Source organism: Carassius carassius, chromosome 20, assembly GCF_963082965.1.
Source record: "Carassius carassius chromosome 20, fCarCar2.1, whole genome shotgun sequence".
Lineage (NCBI taxonomy): Eukaryota > Metazoa > Chordata > Actinopteri > Cypriniformes > Cyprinidae > Carassius > Carassius carassius.
In genome coordinates this window covers 9,712,367-9,728,554 of record NC_081774.1, presented here as the reverse complement: position 1 = coordinate 9,728,554, position 16,188 = coordinate 9,712,367, and the positions used below count along the sequence as shown (strand labels likewise).

General features: G+C 35.5%; 2 protein-coding genes and 1 pseudogene across 2 annotated transcripts in view; 1 reads left to right on the top strand and 2 right to left on the bottom strand.

The window, feature by feature from the left end:
• The window catches only part of LOC132096255 (apoptotic chromatin condensation inducer in the nucleus-like), a 30,200-nt gene extending 29,270 nt beyond the window's left edge, over positions 1 to 930 (bottom strand). The window contains exon 1 of the mRNA XM_059501506.1: positions 743 to 930. Coding sequence (XP_059357489.1) covers positions 743 to 880 — 138 coding nt within the window. The 5' untranslated portion in view covers positions 881 to 930. The remainder of the gene's footprint in view (positions 1 to 742) is intronic.
• A 1,566-nt stretch (positions 931 to 2,496) lies between these two features.
• Positions 2,497 to 4,741, top strand: LOC132095751 (uncharacterized protein C14orf119-like; annotated as a pseudogene).
• Positions 4,742 to 4,970: 229 nt separating this feature from the next.
• LOC132096253 (putative leucine-rich repeat-containing protein DDB_G0290503) lies at positions 4,971 to 16,170 on the bottom strand. The gene is made up of 43 exons (XM_059501504.1): positions 16,165 to 16,170; positions 15,472 to 15,546; positions 15,263 to 15,322; positions 15,073 to 15,156; positions 14,891 to 14,980; positions 14,726 to 14,773; positions 14,521 to 14,586; positions 14,314 to 14,400; positions 14,100 to 14,189; positions 13,888 to 13,974; positions 13,712 to 13,789; positions 13,497 to 13,586; positions 13,348 to 13,410; positions 13,045 to 13,107; positions 12,852 to 12,908; positions 12,689 to 12,760; positions 12,420 to 12,506; positions 12,258 to 12,335; positions 11,890 to 11,952; positions 11,368 to 11,457; positions 11,186 to 11,275; positions 11,015 to 11,104; positions 10,822 to 10,911; positions 10,623 to 10,688; positions 10,437 to 10,499; positions 10,291 to 10,350; positions 10,141 to 10,200; positions 9,877 to 9,945; positions 9,168 to 9,254; positions 9,003 to 9,083; positions 8,820 to 8,888; positions 8,577 to 8,666; positions 8,393 to 8,470; positions 7,789 to 7,878; positions 7,569 to 7,658; positions 7,346 to 7,435; positions 6,932 to 7,078; positions 6,682 to 6,771; positions 6,454 to 6,531; positions 6,091 to 6,237; positions 5,889 to 5,960; positions 5,759 to 5,794; positions 4,971 to 5,669 (listed from the first exon to the last, which is right to left on the bottom strand). Exons 2-43 carry the CDS (start codon positions 15,521 to 15,523, stop codon positions 5,116 to 5,118), a joined length of 3,792 nt encoding a protein of 1,263 aa, XP_059357487.1. The 5' UTR covers positions 15,524 to 15,546; positions 16,165 to 16,170; the 3' UTR covers positions 4,971 to 5,115.
• Positions 16,171 to 16,188: the final 18 nt, after the last annotated feature.

The following is a 16,188-nucleotide window of genomic DNA, read 5'->3' as shown; positions in this document are numbered from 1 at the left end:
CCCATGCATCGTATTGTTGGCTTTTGATACAAATATACACGTGCTACCTATGACTGGTTTTGTGGTCCAGGGTCAAATATAAAAAAGAAATTACTTATTCTTTGATTATTTAATGATCGTAATTGAAACATACATATGGATTTACTCCTAGTTTCATTATATACAAAATAAGCAAGTGCACTAAATGAGAACCTAATCAAAACTGTGATAGACAGAGATTTGTTTACATCCGTTCAGTAACAGAAAATTCAGCTCAAACTTCAAAGCAGATGCGGCGCGCGGTGTTTATTTCAACAAAAGTGTTTATTTCAACAAAAGAACATGACATTCAAAGGATAAGAGGTGTTTAATCTTTCAAAAACTTTCTTTTTTATAGACTTTTAGTATGCGCCTCCCCGATTCATAACCCCCACTCCACTAACAAAGCGCGAGCCCTCCAACAACTTAAAAACCCTCTCAGTTGCCATCCATCCAGAGACTTGTAAACACAACATCATCAAACCCTTCACGACGTCTGCGCCCTCCCAAAACTCACATGCGTGGAAAATAAAAGGCGCTTTTGCACGCCACACACCCACGTACACACAAACAGGCAACAACAGGGGACACGATGACACACTACACACTGTATAAGCACCCCAGCTAGTGCGAGCTAGCAGCTAGCGAGAGACCACCGACGCTCGGCCTCCTAATCACGGTCCTCGGACTCTGCAGAGCCGAGACGCCTGCAACTCCCACTCACCCCTTTGAGCCTCTTGATGAGAGCATTCTTCTGTCCGCTTTTCGGAAGCCCTCTCTCTTCCAATGCCGCCTTCAAATCCGCCACCCGGAGCGAATGGAGCGGCCTCCCGTCCAGCGTAACGTCTTCGAGGTCCGCCATCTTGATTCCCTTCGCTCGTTCTGTAGCTCGCGACGGTGAGCTTCCTCACCGACGTCAGCGCGCTTCCGGAAAAGGCGGAGTGGAAGCACAGAGAGGACTTCGAAGTTCGAAGTTGTTTTACAAAGTAACAAGCAGTAAACATGTATTTGTGGGACAAGAAGAAGAAGAAGAGTGTATTCATGGGTTTAAACCACATTGGACATGATAGAATTGCTTCATGTAATTTTCCGTTTCAGCATAAAATCATTGCAAAGGCGAACAAAGATGCGTTTTGCCAGTCCAGTATTCAAGCTGTTTATGCTGTGAATGCAATGCAAGCTGAAGCGATAAGTATTTTCTAATTAATACAGTTATTATATATATATATATATATATATATATATATATATATATATATATATATATATATATATATAGGTGCTGGTCATATAATTAGAATGTAATCAAAAAGTTGATTTCACTAATTCCATTCAAAAAGTGAAACTTGTATTATAATTCATTACACATAGACTGATATATTTCAAATGTTTATTTCTTTTAATTTTGATGATTATAACTGACAACTAAGGAAAATCCTAAATTCAGTATCTCAGAAAATTTGAATATTTCTTAAGACCAATACAAAGAAAGGATTTTTTTTAAATCTTGGCCAACTGAAAAGTATGAACATGAAAAGTATGAGCATGTACAGCACTCAATAGTTAGTTGGTGCTCCTTTTGCCTGAATTACTGCAGCAATGCGGCGTGGCATGGAGTCGATCAGTCTGTGGCACTGCTCAGGTGTTATGAGAGCCCAGGTTGCTCTGATAGTGGCCTTCAGCTCTTCTGCATTGTTGGGTCTGACATATCACTTCTTCCTCTTCATGATACTCCATAGATTTTCTATGGCGTTAAGGTCAGGCGAGTTTGTTTGCCAATTAAGAACAGGGATACCATGGTCCTTAAACCAGGTACTGGTAGCTTTGGCACTGTGTACAGGTGCCAAGTCCTGTTGGAAAATGAAATCTGCATCTCCATATAGTTGGTCAGCAGCAGGAAGCATGAAGTGCTCTAAAACTTCCTGGTATACAGCTGCGTTGTCCTTGGACCTCTTTACACTGGACCTCAAACAACGTGGATTGTGTGCCTCTCCTCTCCTCCAGACTCTGGGACCCTGATTTCCAAAGGAAATGCAAAATTTACTTTCATCAGAGAACATAACTTTGGACCACTCAGCAGCAGTCCAGTCCTTTTTGAAGTGAGACGCTTCTGACGCTGTCTGTTGTTCAAGAGTGGCTTGACACAAGGAATGCGACAGCTGAAACCCATGTCTTGCATATGTCTTTGCGTAGTGGTTCTTGAAGCACTGACTTCAGCTGCAGTTCACTCTTTGTGAATCTCCCCCACATGCGGTTATCCCTATTGCTTGTACACTTTTTTTCTACCATATCTTTTCCTTCCCTTCGCCTCTCTATTAATGTGCTTGGACACAGATATGTGTGTGTGTGTGTGTGTGTGTGTGTGTGTGTGTGTGTGTGTGTGTGTGTATATATATATATATAGGTCGGGTTTGTGAATAACGTGAAAAGATCCGATCAAAAAGAAAGATTCGTACACGAATTAATCACTAATATTCAGAGCCCCGCCCGCCCCAGAGTCAAAACCGATGCGAGCAGTTTATTGAACACAGTGAGCGGCTCCTTTGAGCTTCTCAGCTCAGTCGAGATTATTTTCCATCTGGTTATATCGACGTTGAAAGTAACAACATGCTGTTTTCGACGAAAGGTGTCAAGTGCAACTAAGAAAAGGGTAACATATTATTTAAAATAACATTGTGATTCAAGTAATAGTTAAAAAGGGGGTTAAGTTACTCGTTTGTTTTGATGAGCTAAGTTAGCATTCTGACGTTAGCAAGCATATGTCGTAACCATAGACTGAATCATAACAAGGAAGTGTAGCCTACATGGTAGTACGATTGTAGACTGTAAAATAAATAAGATTATGATGCACAACAAAACTAAGGGTTTTATGAAGCATTTAGACCGAGGTTATGATGTAAATTAATGTTAAAATGCATGCACGAGGTTTATTCAGTGTTTCAATTTGCGCAAGTTATAAAAATGCTCAACAACATTCAAGGCAACCCCTTTCTTTTAGTTTTGTTTGGTACCATCAATGATAATCCATCTGAAATCCCTTTTCTGTCTTTATTAGAAATGGCTTGGTTCCAGCAGGCTTTACGAGGCTCAGGCCAGCCAGATGGATCCATGATGCCCACTACAGTGGAAGATCTGTCACATGCACAGGTCTCCAAACACACCATTACACAGTTAGGGATGTCTGATGGACAAGGTTGGTCAACATTTCCTCCAGCTTCCATCACAGACTTTCCGCCTGCTTCAGGAGGCATCGTTCCCCAACGTCTGGAAGCACTATCCTTCACATCCCTCAACATGGGCTCCAGAGAAGACTCTGTGCTGCTGTCTTTCGTGACGCTTCAGGAGCAACGATGTGTACTAAGTTGGTTTTTAGGGTGGAACACTGTCCAGAAGCAACGCTTTCTGGATGATCTGATTTCAAAGGCTGTGCCTGGAAAGGTGTCCAGTTTATTAGACTAACTCAACACACTGCAGGTGTTTTAATTATTTTATGTGCAACTTCATGCCCTTTTCTTTGTCGTGTGACCCTTGTATGTAAAGGAATATTTCATCCAAAAATGAAAATTTGCTTACAATTTACTCACCCTCACACCATCCAGATATAGATAAGTTGGTTCCTTCATCAGAACAGACTTGGAGAATTTTAGCATTAAATCACTTGATCACAAATGGATCCTCTTCAGTGGATGGGTGCCGTCAGAATGAGAGTTCAGACAACTGATAAAAATATCAGAATAATCCACAACCTAGAAATTCACACAACTCCAGTCCATCAGTTAACATCTTGTGAATTGAAAAGCTGCATATTTATAAGAAAAAAATTCATTATTTTGGCATCTTAACTTTACACCACTTTCAGGCAAAATACTAGTCAATAATAACACATCCAGTGTAAAGTACCTTCTCCTCTTGTCCTCTCACATTACAATACACCACCATATTTGTTTAGAGCTATTTGGACTATTTTCACATGTTTTGTTGTGCACTTGATTTGTGCATATTTCTCTCCTGATTCAGATGAGAAAGCAGTATTAAGGATAGAGGACTCGTATTTTAGCTGTAAGCAACAGGTTGAAGTTAAAAACATCTTAATACTGATTTAATTTACAAACATGCTTTTAATGTCACAAGATGTTAATTGATTAACTTAAATCATATTGATACTTCTGTATAATTGTGATCAGCTTTTATCGGCTGTTTATGTATGTTTGTAACTATCTATCTGGTATAACCAAATAATACTAAGCAGGTTGATCCGTATGATAATGTTGGTACATTCTTTGTCTATGCATTTCAGGTGAATGATCGCCCACCCAACATTTTTGAATGCCAGTTAAGACTGTGGACTCAGTGGTTTGATTCATGGAGTGAAGAGGAGAGAAATGCCTTTTTGAACAGCTTAGAGGAGAAGGATCCAGCCTTTGTTGCATACTTCTATGCTGGAACAGCAGGCAGAGATTGAGGCTCTTCGTACAATGCTTTTTGTTTGTTTTTTCACTCTTCAAAATGAAACTGAAATCAAGTCACCTATGGACTACTCTGCTGTTTAAGATTTTGAAAAGCTATGCTTGATGCACATATGAGTAGTTTTCCTTCAAAATGTTTTGTTTAGATGCAAAAAAAAAAAAGTGTTATAAAGTCGTCTTTTTCCCCTAAAGGTTTTTCTAAAATAAATGTTGTTGTTTTTTCTTCACTATTTATGTTTTCTGTACATGGATGTGCTGTTACAAGTTTCACAGACATTCTCTCTCTTGATTTTAAAGGGATAGATAGTTCACCCAAAAATGAAAATGTTTTCATTGTTTACTAACCCTCATGTCATTCCAGTCCTGTATGTGTTTGTTTCTTCTGCTTAAAATATGTTTCGAAGAATGCTGACAAGCAAACAGTTCTGGCTACTATTGACTTGTTTATACTATTGTATGAACAACAACAACAAAAAAACAGACATATTGCAAAGTATCTCCTTTAATGTTCCAAGTAAGTAAGTAGGTCATAAAAGATGCCATTCGAGCATGCAGTTGAGAGTAGTAATGAGCCAAAATATCAAAGCAAAGCATTTTCTTTGGATTCAAAAACAGCCTGAATACATGCAGATCACTGCTTGAGCCAGTCTGTGGATGTAGGATTCTTTAAGATCAAGGGAGGCTCATTTAAAGTAGTATCACTGCAGGTTTCAACATATGGATAGATTTTCCCCTGCAGCTTATTGCCAGTAAAGCTAAAGATTTCAAGCTTCGTTTCTGCATTGTAAAAAGTTACCTTATTATTTATAAAATCCAACTGGATCCCAATTACAGAAGGTGCCTGAGTTTGTAGACTAACACGCCTGTCAGCATTGGCAAAAAGTTTTGTATCCCTATTCTTCTGAATAACCCAATAGCCAGCTGAAGGGCCATATTTCAGAACACCTTTTCTCTGAGCGGACGCCCTGGCTGCACCCACAACATAACAATTACTTCCAATCACCCCTATTTCCCAGTAATGCTTTCCAGAATCAAATCCTTCTTTTCCCAGAGCTGCAATAGCTGTGTCATAGCGCTCAGGAGTGTCACGTACAGGCTGAGGGAATAAAGAGGTATGTACTTCTTTCTCATTCTTTGATAAGATGAGTCTGCGGTGGGCAGTGTTCACATCAAATCTCGGCCATTCTGAGGTGAGCACAAAGAGACATTTTTTTATTTGTTAGTTTGATTGCATTTAGCTGTATATTATAACCAGACTGAGATGACGAACTTACCACTCGTAGGAGGTTTTTTATTTTCATTTTCAACATCTAGATAAAGAGTTAAAAGAAATAAAACCATACATTGTTAATGGTGAAAATAAAGCTAGTATTACTTCTCGCTTAGATAAAAGAAATATCTCACCCTTAAGTTCCTCTAGTTTCTTTTCAGTCTCAGTCAGGTTTTTTTTAAGGTTCTCGTTCTCATTGATCACACCTATTAATATTGTGAAAATATTAAAACCTGTCAGATTACCTTCCACAGATACATGCAAAAGATATTTAGTCCCAGGCCAAATTGAATTTGCATTGTTCTCTATACTGAAAGATTATTGCACGCCACTCACGATTTATTTTGTTTTTCTCTTCTTTAAGCTCGGCTTTTGTATTTGCATTTTCCTTTTGCAGTGTAGCAACTTCTTTGTCCTTCTCCTGGAGTTTCTGGTCCTTCTTAGCAAGTTCTTGTTTTTTTGCTTCCAGTGTCGTTTCTAGATCTGATAAAAGGTTTGAAAAAACATATTATTAGGCTTAGAAATTGTTCAAATGAACAATTGAGTTTTGAATACTATATAATGGATCACATTATAAAACAGAAAGCTGCAGAACACATTTACATCTGCTGATTGGGCAACGCAAAAGCATGTTAAAAAAAAATCATGAAGTGGAGATTGTGTTTTTGCTTCTGTGGTATTTTGACTGTATTGTCATACCAGAGATTTCTTTCTGTAATACATTTTTCTCCCCTGTCATTTTTTGTAGGTCCTTTTCAAGTTTCTTCTGCTTCTGAACTAAAAGGGCAAGAAATAATCAAATTACTGTATGCATATGTGATTTTACAATATGTAAAAAAATGATTGGGCTAATTCATTATTACACAATTTATATTGGTTTTTCTATCAGCAATTCTGTCATTCATTATTCAGTGATTTTATTCTTACCCAAGTCTTGATTTTCAGCATTTGTTTGCTGTAGTTTGGCTTCAGTTTTAGCAATTTGCTGGTCCTTTGTTTTAAGCTCGGTCTCTAGCTCTGGACAAAAAAGTTAATATTGATAACATGCATTAATTGTGTCATTTGTAGCATTATTACATTTTATAGGTAGCAAATCTGATTGACAATACTCTGAATTTTCCCATTTGTGAACCAAATATTCCTCTGTTTTTAAGCAGAGGATGACCTTTTCACGGACCTTTGTTTTTGTTCATTACTTTTTCAAGCTCGCCCTTCGTATTGTCCTGCTGCTTTTTCAATGCTGCAATGGCATCATTTTTCTCCTTCAGGTACAAATCCTTTTCAGTAAGCGCTTTTTCCTGTTTTTGCAATTTCTCTTTTAAACCTGATCAAAAACATGTAGTCAGTTAGTAAAAAAAAAATTATTCTACCCTGGTATAATGGGTCAAATTTGAGATTAAAGATTGAAATATGTCATAATATGTTTGAAATATGTTTGTTTCTCACATACTGATCATTGCTTTTTCATATATTTATCAAGGCCAACATGTCTAATCAATCCAGCAATCTTTAAAGATATTGTATAGTATTGGAAAAGAGAACTTGATAATTATTCAAGCACGTCTTTGGTGTTTTTACAATGTGGTCATACCGTCGATTTCTTCTTTTGCATTCTGCAGTGCTTTATTTTTCTCCTCTTTGATTTTCTCCAAGTCATCATTCAGATTGTTCAGCTGTTTGACTGAAACAAAAGATACAAAACTGAAATTCTTGGAATGACTAACCATGCAAAAGTGACAATATGGAATCAAACATAAATATGGGGTTGATTAATTCTGCAGTGTTGTTGTCTTTATTCATAACTATTTTCTTACTCAAAGCAGCATTTTTAGCATTTGTCTTTTGCAGCTGATCTTCAGTATTAGTAAGCTGCTGGTCCTTTGATTTAATTTGTTTCTGAAGTGCTGAGAAAAAAAATTACATGATAATATTTGATAACAGTAATCTATGTACATGTTTAAAATGCATCATTATAAAGAAATACAATTTAATTGTGACGGTATCACAACAATATGCATTTTCTCTGAAACTTACATGTAATCTTATAGTTTGATTCTTGTTGGAGTTTTTTAACATTTTGTTTGCTCTCCTCTAGCTCCTTTTCTAGAGTTTGGATCCTGTCCTCTGTTTGCGAAAAAAGAAGGAGCATATTGAGTTATTCCTTTGATGGAATTATTATTTTGTTATCATTTACTCACACTCGAGGTGTTCCAAACCTGTATGATTTTTCTGCTGAATACAAAAGAAGATATTTTGCTGAATTTGGGAAAACTTAACAGTTTTTGGTTCCCATGCTATGGAAGTGACGTGACCTGACCCATACTCAAAATTCGTGCTCTGAATTTAACCCATCCAAAGTGCACACACACAGAGCAGTGGACACACACACACACACACACACACACACACACTGTGAACACACACCCGGAGCAGTGGGCAGCCATTTATGCTGCGGCGCCCGGGGAGCAAATGTTTGGTTACCCACATTCTTAAAATATTTTAATGATCAACAAAAGAGAGAAACTTTCGAGAAACACCTTGAGGATGAGTGAATAATGACAAAATTGAACTATCTCTGTAAAGGATGTGTAAAATCACTTCCAAAAAAATTCTTTGGTGCCTTTTCACATTTACTTACTCAGCTTATCTGACACAGCACAATTAGCCCGCAACAGCAAAATCTCTTTTTCTTTGTTCTCTATTTGATTCTTTAATCCTGAAAACAACAAGAATATCAGTTTAGTACTCTTTGTTTCCACTATTACTCATTAGAATAATCAACAATCTTCTGATATTGATGCACTGAAGACTGATTGACTTACCATTGATTTCCTTTGCATATTTCTCTTGCATTTGTGCTTCTGCTTGTTTTAGTTTAGACATTGATTCCTTTATAGACATTATTTTCAAGGCTGTATAAATATATAAGTAAAACATTTATGTTAACACATTTGGCAGACACTTTTAACAATGGTATACATTTCATCAGTTCATGTGTTCCCTGAGAATCAAACCCATGACTTTGGCTTTGCTAGCACCATGCATGCTCTACTGGTTGAACTCACCCAGTCCAAGCCCTTTCTCTCCAGAGTTTTGCAACTCAGCCAGCAAACCATTTAATTGGGCTTCCAGTTCTAAATGAAGAGAAGAACATCACTAATTGTAAAATAATGTTGTTGTTGTTGTTGTTTTTAAGGAAGAAATGAAATTGATTATAAGAGTACATAAATGGTTTTGTTTAAACTTACTGCGAATCTTTTCTGAATTGTCTTCAGTTGGATTTTCTTGGAGCTTCCCTATATTAGTTAATAACTCGAGTACTTCCAGAGCTGTAACAAAGCATTGTGTAAGTGTGCAATAGTGTCTCTTCAGATGAAGATGTCCCAAAATTGGTCAAATGGGGTTAGACTCACTTTTGACTGATATGGATCCCTCAGCATTCAATTTCTGCTTTGCCTCCTTCAATTCTTGTTTCTTTTCTTCAAGTTCTAGCCTCACTTCTAAGAAGCAGATAACCATATTTTGAAAAGCACATCAAACTATTGAAATTTTACCCATTCCACATGTGATGTAAAATGAAAGCATGGAATATACACTACCATTCAAATGTTTGGGGACAGTTAGTTTCTTTCATTTATTCATTTATTTTCAACGATGCATGAAATAGGTCAAAAGTGACAGTCAAGAATTTTAGTGTAAATAAATAAAGTTAAAAAACTTTGTTCATCAAATGTCTTATGGTTTCCACAAAAATATTAAGCAGTTTTAAACTGTTTTGAGCATTGATAATAATAACAATAATGATGATGATGTTAATGGTTTCTTGAGCACCAAACTGGCATATTAGAATGATTTCTGAAGGATCATGTCACACTGACGAATGAAAATTCAGCTTTGCCAGCACAAAAGTACATTTCATTGTCAAAATATATTTAAATAGAAATCAATCTTAAATTGTAATATCATCTCACAATAAGTGTTTTTACAGTATTTTTGGTGAGCATAAGAGACTTCTTTTTAAAACATTAATGTATGTGCACTGGTTCAATCTGCTTTTAATGTATATGACTAAAAGTACTGCAGTTTATGTGATATGAATCAGCAGACATACACCTTCACTACCTGGGGATCCTTGGTTGGCTTGCCGATCCAGGTACTGAACTTCATCCATTAGACTTTTAATGATATAAGCTGAAAACAACAAAAACATTGGACAGAGAGAATTATGTGACAGTATAAAAGAGTGTAAGATATTGACTTTGGGTTTAACACAAGATTATGTTTTTTTTCTTTAATTGTGTATTCTTGGCATTATTTATAATATTCTGTGATTAACTTTGTCATCAATTTAATTATAAACCAGTTTAATTATGAATCTTCACTCACCCTTCTTAAGAATGTCATTGTTCAGCTTAGAAATGGTGTCGTTATATTCAACCTGCTTTTCTGTAACACAGCCACCAAGTATTCCGTTTACCCAACTGTCCAAATCCAGTTTACAGATTGTCTTTTTACACAGATAGAAAGATAAAGTACCTTTGTATTTTTTCTGGAGTTCAGGGCATTCAGCAGTGTCCACACAATCTTTTTTCAGCTCTAGAGAGAGACAGAATAGGCAAGATAATGAACTCTTCTTTAGACAATGACTTAAATGTCCAATATCACTGAATATGTTGTTTTACTTTCATTCTCAGAACGAATTTTGACATTTTCCTCCTCCTTCATCCTTAGGCTCCTTTCAAGATCTAAAAAGAACAGTAGCAAGTTGTGTTCATGAATTAACGGAGAGCTCCAGTGTTGATGTGCTTTGCTGTTAAACGAGTGAAAGAGATTGTATATGATGGATAGATGGATTGAATGAAACTCACCAGTTATTCTATCATTTAATTGGGGTTGTTTTTTCACTTCGTCTAAGAGGTTGTTGATCGTTGTAACTAAGGGGACATCACATTAAAATGTTATATAGCAATAAGCTGACTGGACATTGGCAGACAAATCTTCCAATCCTGATCATTTATAGCAACCAGACATCACTTTTTGATTCAGTAAATCTCTTCAGTAACTAACTTTGTTTTGATAGTGAGTCATTCTTCTTTTTTAGTGTTTTATTGGCGTCATCCAATGCCTCGTTACTCTGTTTTAGTTTATCTTGAAGATCTGTATAAGAGAAAACAATTTAATTTAATTAATCAGTTTTAATCAAAGAAAAAATGACCATGAAAATCACTTCACGGTTTGCTGCTGAATGAATGTGCTATACCTTTAATCTTCTTCATTGCATTCGCTTCAGTTGTGTCTTTTTGGATTTGCAACGTCAAAACTTCTTTCTTCAGAGCAGCAATTTCTTTCTCTGTAAATCAAGCATTTTCATGACGACTAAGATTGTCATTCAGTTATTGTTTGAGCTCTGAAAACTAAGGGTTTCACTCACGTATCTGACTGACATCACCGGTCGCAGTAGCCAGCTCTCTGTTTTTTTCATCCAGCAAGCGTTTTACGTCATCCAGTGCCTTTTGAACCTCTGTCAGAAGTCAATGTGGTTATAGCAATATTAAAAAATGTTACACCATTACTTATAGCTCTTTTAAAGTATTGAAAACTATCACTGCCAACCAGCTTTCTGGATTTCAGCCTTTGTAGTTACAGTTTTCAGCATTTCTCTTGTCCAGGTTGCATCAGACTGGAGAGCAAAGATTTTCAGCACTGAGATAAACAAAAATAATAGTAATATTGATAGTTCTGTCAAAAAATATCTGAACAAATTAGGAATTTGGTATATAGATTAACTGATCTGAGCTTGTGTAATACTCATAAAGTACATTTTTTAAACTATCAGTTACACTTTATTTTAACGTCCAATTCTTGCTATTAGTTGCCTCAATAAACTCCAAATTTGCTGCTTATTAATAGTTAGTAAAGTAGTTGCTATGTCTTTGGTTATGCAGAACATGTGCTTTCTAAATACTTACAAACAGCCAATATGTTAATGATAGGCATGTTAAAAAGCAACTGGTTAATGGTGAGAATTGGGCTTTATACTAAATTGTTACCAAACTATCTATAGGTACGGGTCTGAACATAACTGCAAATAACATGAGCCTTAGTTCCAAACAAGGACCATAACTCTTCACTCACTTGGTTTTGAAGCCATTTTATCATCTAATTTGCTTATCAGGTTCATGAGATCCTTCTGCAGATCTGAAACCAAAACAGAATGTGTGTTGAAACCCTGAGGTCAATTTACACCGACAGCTGACCAAGTACAGTACGTCACTTTTTCAGACACTCCCAGACTCAACAAACACTAATTCAACAGGTTAAATAATTGAAAATATTCACCGCCACCAACCAACACCAACAGACGCCGAAAGTGGAAACACACTGATTAGACAAAACCGGATGAACATGTCTGTCTGTGTCTGTCTGTGTGGTCTGAATTGGTTTTTACTATACATTTTTTCCATTAGCATAACTACGGCATGTATACTGTACTATATACTCACTGCTGATTTTATTTAAGTTGTCTGGATCTTCATTCTGTAGCTTCCAGATTTCCTCCATCTGCGATATCACTTTAAGAACTGACAAGCAGAGACAAAAACATGCTTAGGTGTGAGTCAGAAGCCATAAAGATTTATGGTAGATATTAATGCTAAGAGTCACACTTTTTTCAGAGCTAGCATCACTTTTCCGAAGTTCCTCCTTTTTCAGCGTCAGTTCCTTGAGTTTTTCATCCCGTATTTGCTTCAAAGCTATTATAAATGTACAAAAAAAAGGTAATTATTACATTTCCACATAAGAACTGGAAAAAACAGTTCTTGAAATGCAGTACAGAACAATATATACGTTAGAAATGGTTTCAAATGTTACTCTAAGTGCCTGATTAATGCTGATTGCTTTTCAAACTGAATCATAAAAGTACAAACAGACATACCGTCCGATGAGGATGCTTTAACTTGCTTCATTATTTGGTCTATTTCAAAGCCTAGCAAAATAATCTCGAGAACTGTGGAAAGAAAATGTTTCCATGTATGTTCAATTAAATGCAACTAATCCATGGAAAAAAAAATTTGTGTCTAAAATTTCACTCAACTCACCTGCATTTGAGGTTTTATCTAATACATTATTTACTTGTTCCAGTTCAGCTTGTGCATCTGGAAAATACAAAATTTTTAGCATAATCTGCAAATAACATTTAATAATCCCATTTAAATTTCTTCTGTTGCTTTCATGTGTACAAAGCTTTCATATGGCTGCTTGCTGGGAGTCAAGAAGAGTACAATATCTCACTCATGTACAGTTCCTCCAGGTCTTTGGATTGTTCTAACTGGTCCAACAACTGTTTGCGTAAACCTGTGTGTAGAAGAAATGATAGGTAAATTAACAATAAATATTCCATTTGGGATAAAGACAAGGCTAATATTAACACTGCATATTGTGAATACTATGAAAAATTCTGTGTTATGTGTTGTATCTGCTAAATAAATTAATGCATAAAAGTGTTTTTTCATCTGTATGTATTAAGCATCCATGAGCATCCATATTACATTTGCTATAATTGTAAGTAATTACAAGACAATAAATTAATCTTACGTTTGTTGTAAACATCCAGATTAAATGCCCTCTCCTGTTCCTTTCCAAGCTTTGTCTGGAGATCTAAGAGGGAAAAATCCCAAATCATATAAACATCACGATTTCTAATGCTACTTGAGAAAAATAATTAAAAACCAATCAGATCTCACCATTCATCTTAAATTCTTCTGCTTTCATTTGTCCCTGTCCCGTAATTACTACCTCCATAAATTCAAACTGGAGTTTAAGAATTCTAGAGACTAAAAGTAGCAAAAGTATTATCAGTTGTGCTGATTATTATTATTATTATTTTTAAAAACAGTGACACTAGAAACAATAATTCATGAGAAATGAGAATCGGTATATTTAAATGAAAGAAACTTACTTAGCTCATCTTTTCCCTTTAATGTGGCAATTTTGTTCATTATTTCTATTCTTTTCCCATCAAATTCCTTTGTCTGTTCTACAAGATACAAATTATTGTCAGGATGAAGTAGTGATTCCCACATCTATATAATATGGTAAATTAATCATAAATAATTTCTACTATGATTCCAGTACCATCAAGCTGGACAGATGTTAGTTTAAGAGCTGATAATTTGCCTTGCAGATCTAATATTTCTTTCTCCAGTGTTGCTATGTCTTTATCTGTGAACACAAAATGGAAAACAGAAAAAGGTTTTGCTGCAGTAATCAGGAACCTCTTATTTATCACATAATGCATTATAGATGGTATAAATATACTGTAAAAAAAAAACTAAAAAAAAACATACCAATTTGTCCTTTGTTTCCTTTCTTCCCTTGTCGCTCATCTTTTCGATCTGATAGAGCGCCATTTTTATACTCCAGTAATTTTGTAATTACTATCAAACATTCAAAAAACAGATGAAACAATCAGGCATTACTTGCTCAAACGATTTCGAAACTGCAACTTCATAACTTCCAGGCTTGATAAGGATTTCATAAACATCAGTAATGAACACTCACCATCTATCTCCGCCTGCATCTTAAACTGACCAGAGATACTCGTCTTCAGCTCCAATGCTTTAATTTGCAATATAACAATCTCCAGCACTAAAAACAAAACAAATGTTTTCTATCGTGGAAAACAGTATAACTGCCATGACAAATTTCCAAAACCTTTCAAAACTTCATCCACAATCACTGCTAAAACATTTGTGATCCATTGCTCACCCTGGTCTGCAATGCCACCCTTTTCCCCTGGCTGTTTGAGCTTGTCTTCCAGATACTTCTTTAATTCTGTAGATTAGATATAAATATATAAGCACATGCATTTTAGTCAGTTTTGGGTTTAATTACATATTTTATGTAGGCTATTCACTGATGATGAGGCTGTAGATGATATAAATCAAAAGTGACTTGTTTTGGTCATACACACCATTAAGTGATGTTGAGGTTGCCTTATCGCTTTTCAATATCTCTGAAACTAGATGAAGAAAAATGAACAAACAATTACTACAGTTTCCTTCAGTTAAGAATTGAGCAAGGGCACAAAACGCAGTGTCAGTGTGGTATTGCTCTATGCACAGGGGTGTATCGCTACCTGCCCGCTTGAATCTTTCAACACTTCCTGAGAATTGTGTCTTCATCCCTGCTAAGTCTCTCTCTGCATCCTTTCGACGCTTGTCCAGACCTGTTGAATTTTAGATAAAAACTGTGTGAATATATATGGTATATAGAGATAATATTCAAGTAAATAATAAAGATAATATTGTTGCAACACACTTGTAATCTTTGTGGCATCTGTCTCGGTGCTTATTATCGCGTCCAGTTCCTGTAGGTTAATGACTTTCTGGAGAATGTTTAAGACTGAATGGGTGGAACACAAGGGTAAAAAGTGTCAAACATAGTTTTTTTGCTAATCAATATTAAAATGTTACAGCTTTGTTCACCAGTATCATTATTTTCCACATACCATCCTTGGCTGGACTGGTACTGACTTGTTTAAAAAGACCATTCAGCTCGCTTTTAAGACCTGCAAACATGTCCACCAATAGAAATATTTTTGATGAATATAAGTCAAGGATGCAACTGCATGGTTAATATAATATATATATATATATATATAAATATATATATATATATATTTTGAGATTTGTGTAAAATGAAGATGGGTTGACTCACCATTAATATTGTTCTTCGCAACTGTATAAGTATCCCTACATTTAATCTTCATCTCATCAAGATCTTTCTGGAGGCCTAAAGAAGTACAGATGAGGATCATAGTGTCTGAGATTTTTATTAAATAAAATATTCATGTACTTTCTAGTTCATTTGTACAATATTTTACTAGGATGTATATCCCAACCTATGGTAGAACTGGTTGAAGTTTAAAACTCACATTTTCATATCAGGATCTTAAATCCTGTGTTTGAGGTTAATATGAATTAATAATAATATATTTGACCCTGGACCACAAAACCAGTCATAAGGGTCAATTTAAAATTGAGATTTATACATCATCTGAAAGGGGAATAAATAAGCATTCTATTGATGTATGGTTTGTTAGGATAGGACAATATTTGAAAATCTGGAATTTGAGGGTGCAAGAAAATCTGAATATTGAGGAAAATAGCATATAAAGTCTTTAGCAATGCATATTACTAACCAAAAAATATTTTTTATATATATTTAAGGTAGGAAATTTACAAAATATCTTCATGGAACATAATCTTTACTTTATTTTGACTGTTAAAATGTATTGTTGGCTATTGTTACATAACCATGCTACTTATGACGGGTTTCGTGGTCGAGGGTCACACATGATTAAAATGACTCTTATATAAAATATAATAAAGAAAAATATAATTTACATACCTGAACAGTCCTTAGTAGATTACA

What these genes read in the sequence shown, in the direction of transcription:
- LOC132096253 (XM_059501504.1), bottom strand. Translation starts at nt 15,523, where the DNA reads ATGAAGATTAAATGTAGGGATACTTATACAGTTGCGAAGAACAATATT. An exon ending in GGGTGGCATTGCAGACCAGG is followed by an intron (nt 14,401 to 14,520) that starts GTGAGCAATGGA and finishes TTTTGTTTTTAG; the next exon opens with TGCTGGAGATTGTTATATTG. An exon ending in AGAAGAATTTAAGATGAATG is followed by an intron (nt 13,411 to 13,496) that starts GTGAGATCTGAT and finishes TTTCCCTCTTAG; the next exon opens with ATCTCCAGACAAAGCTTGGA.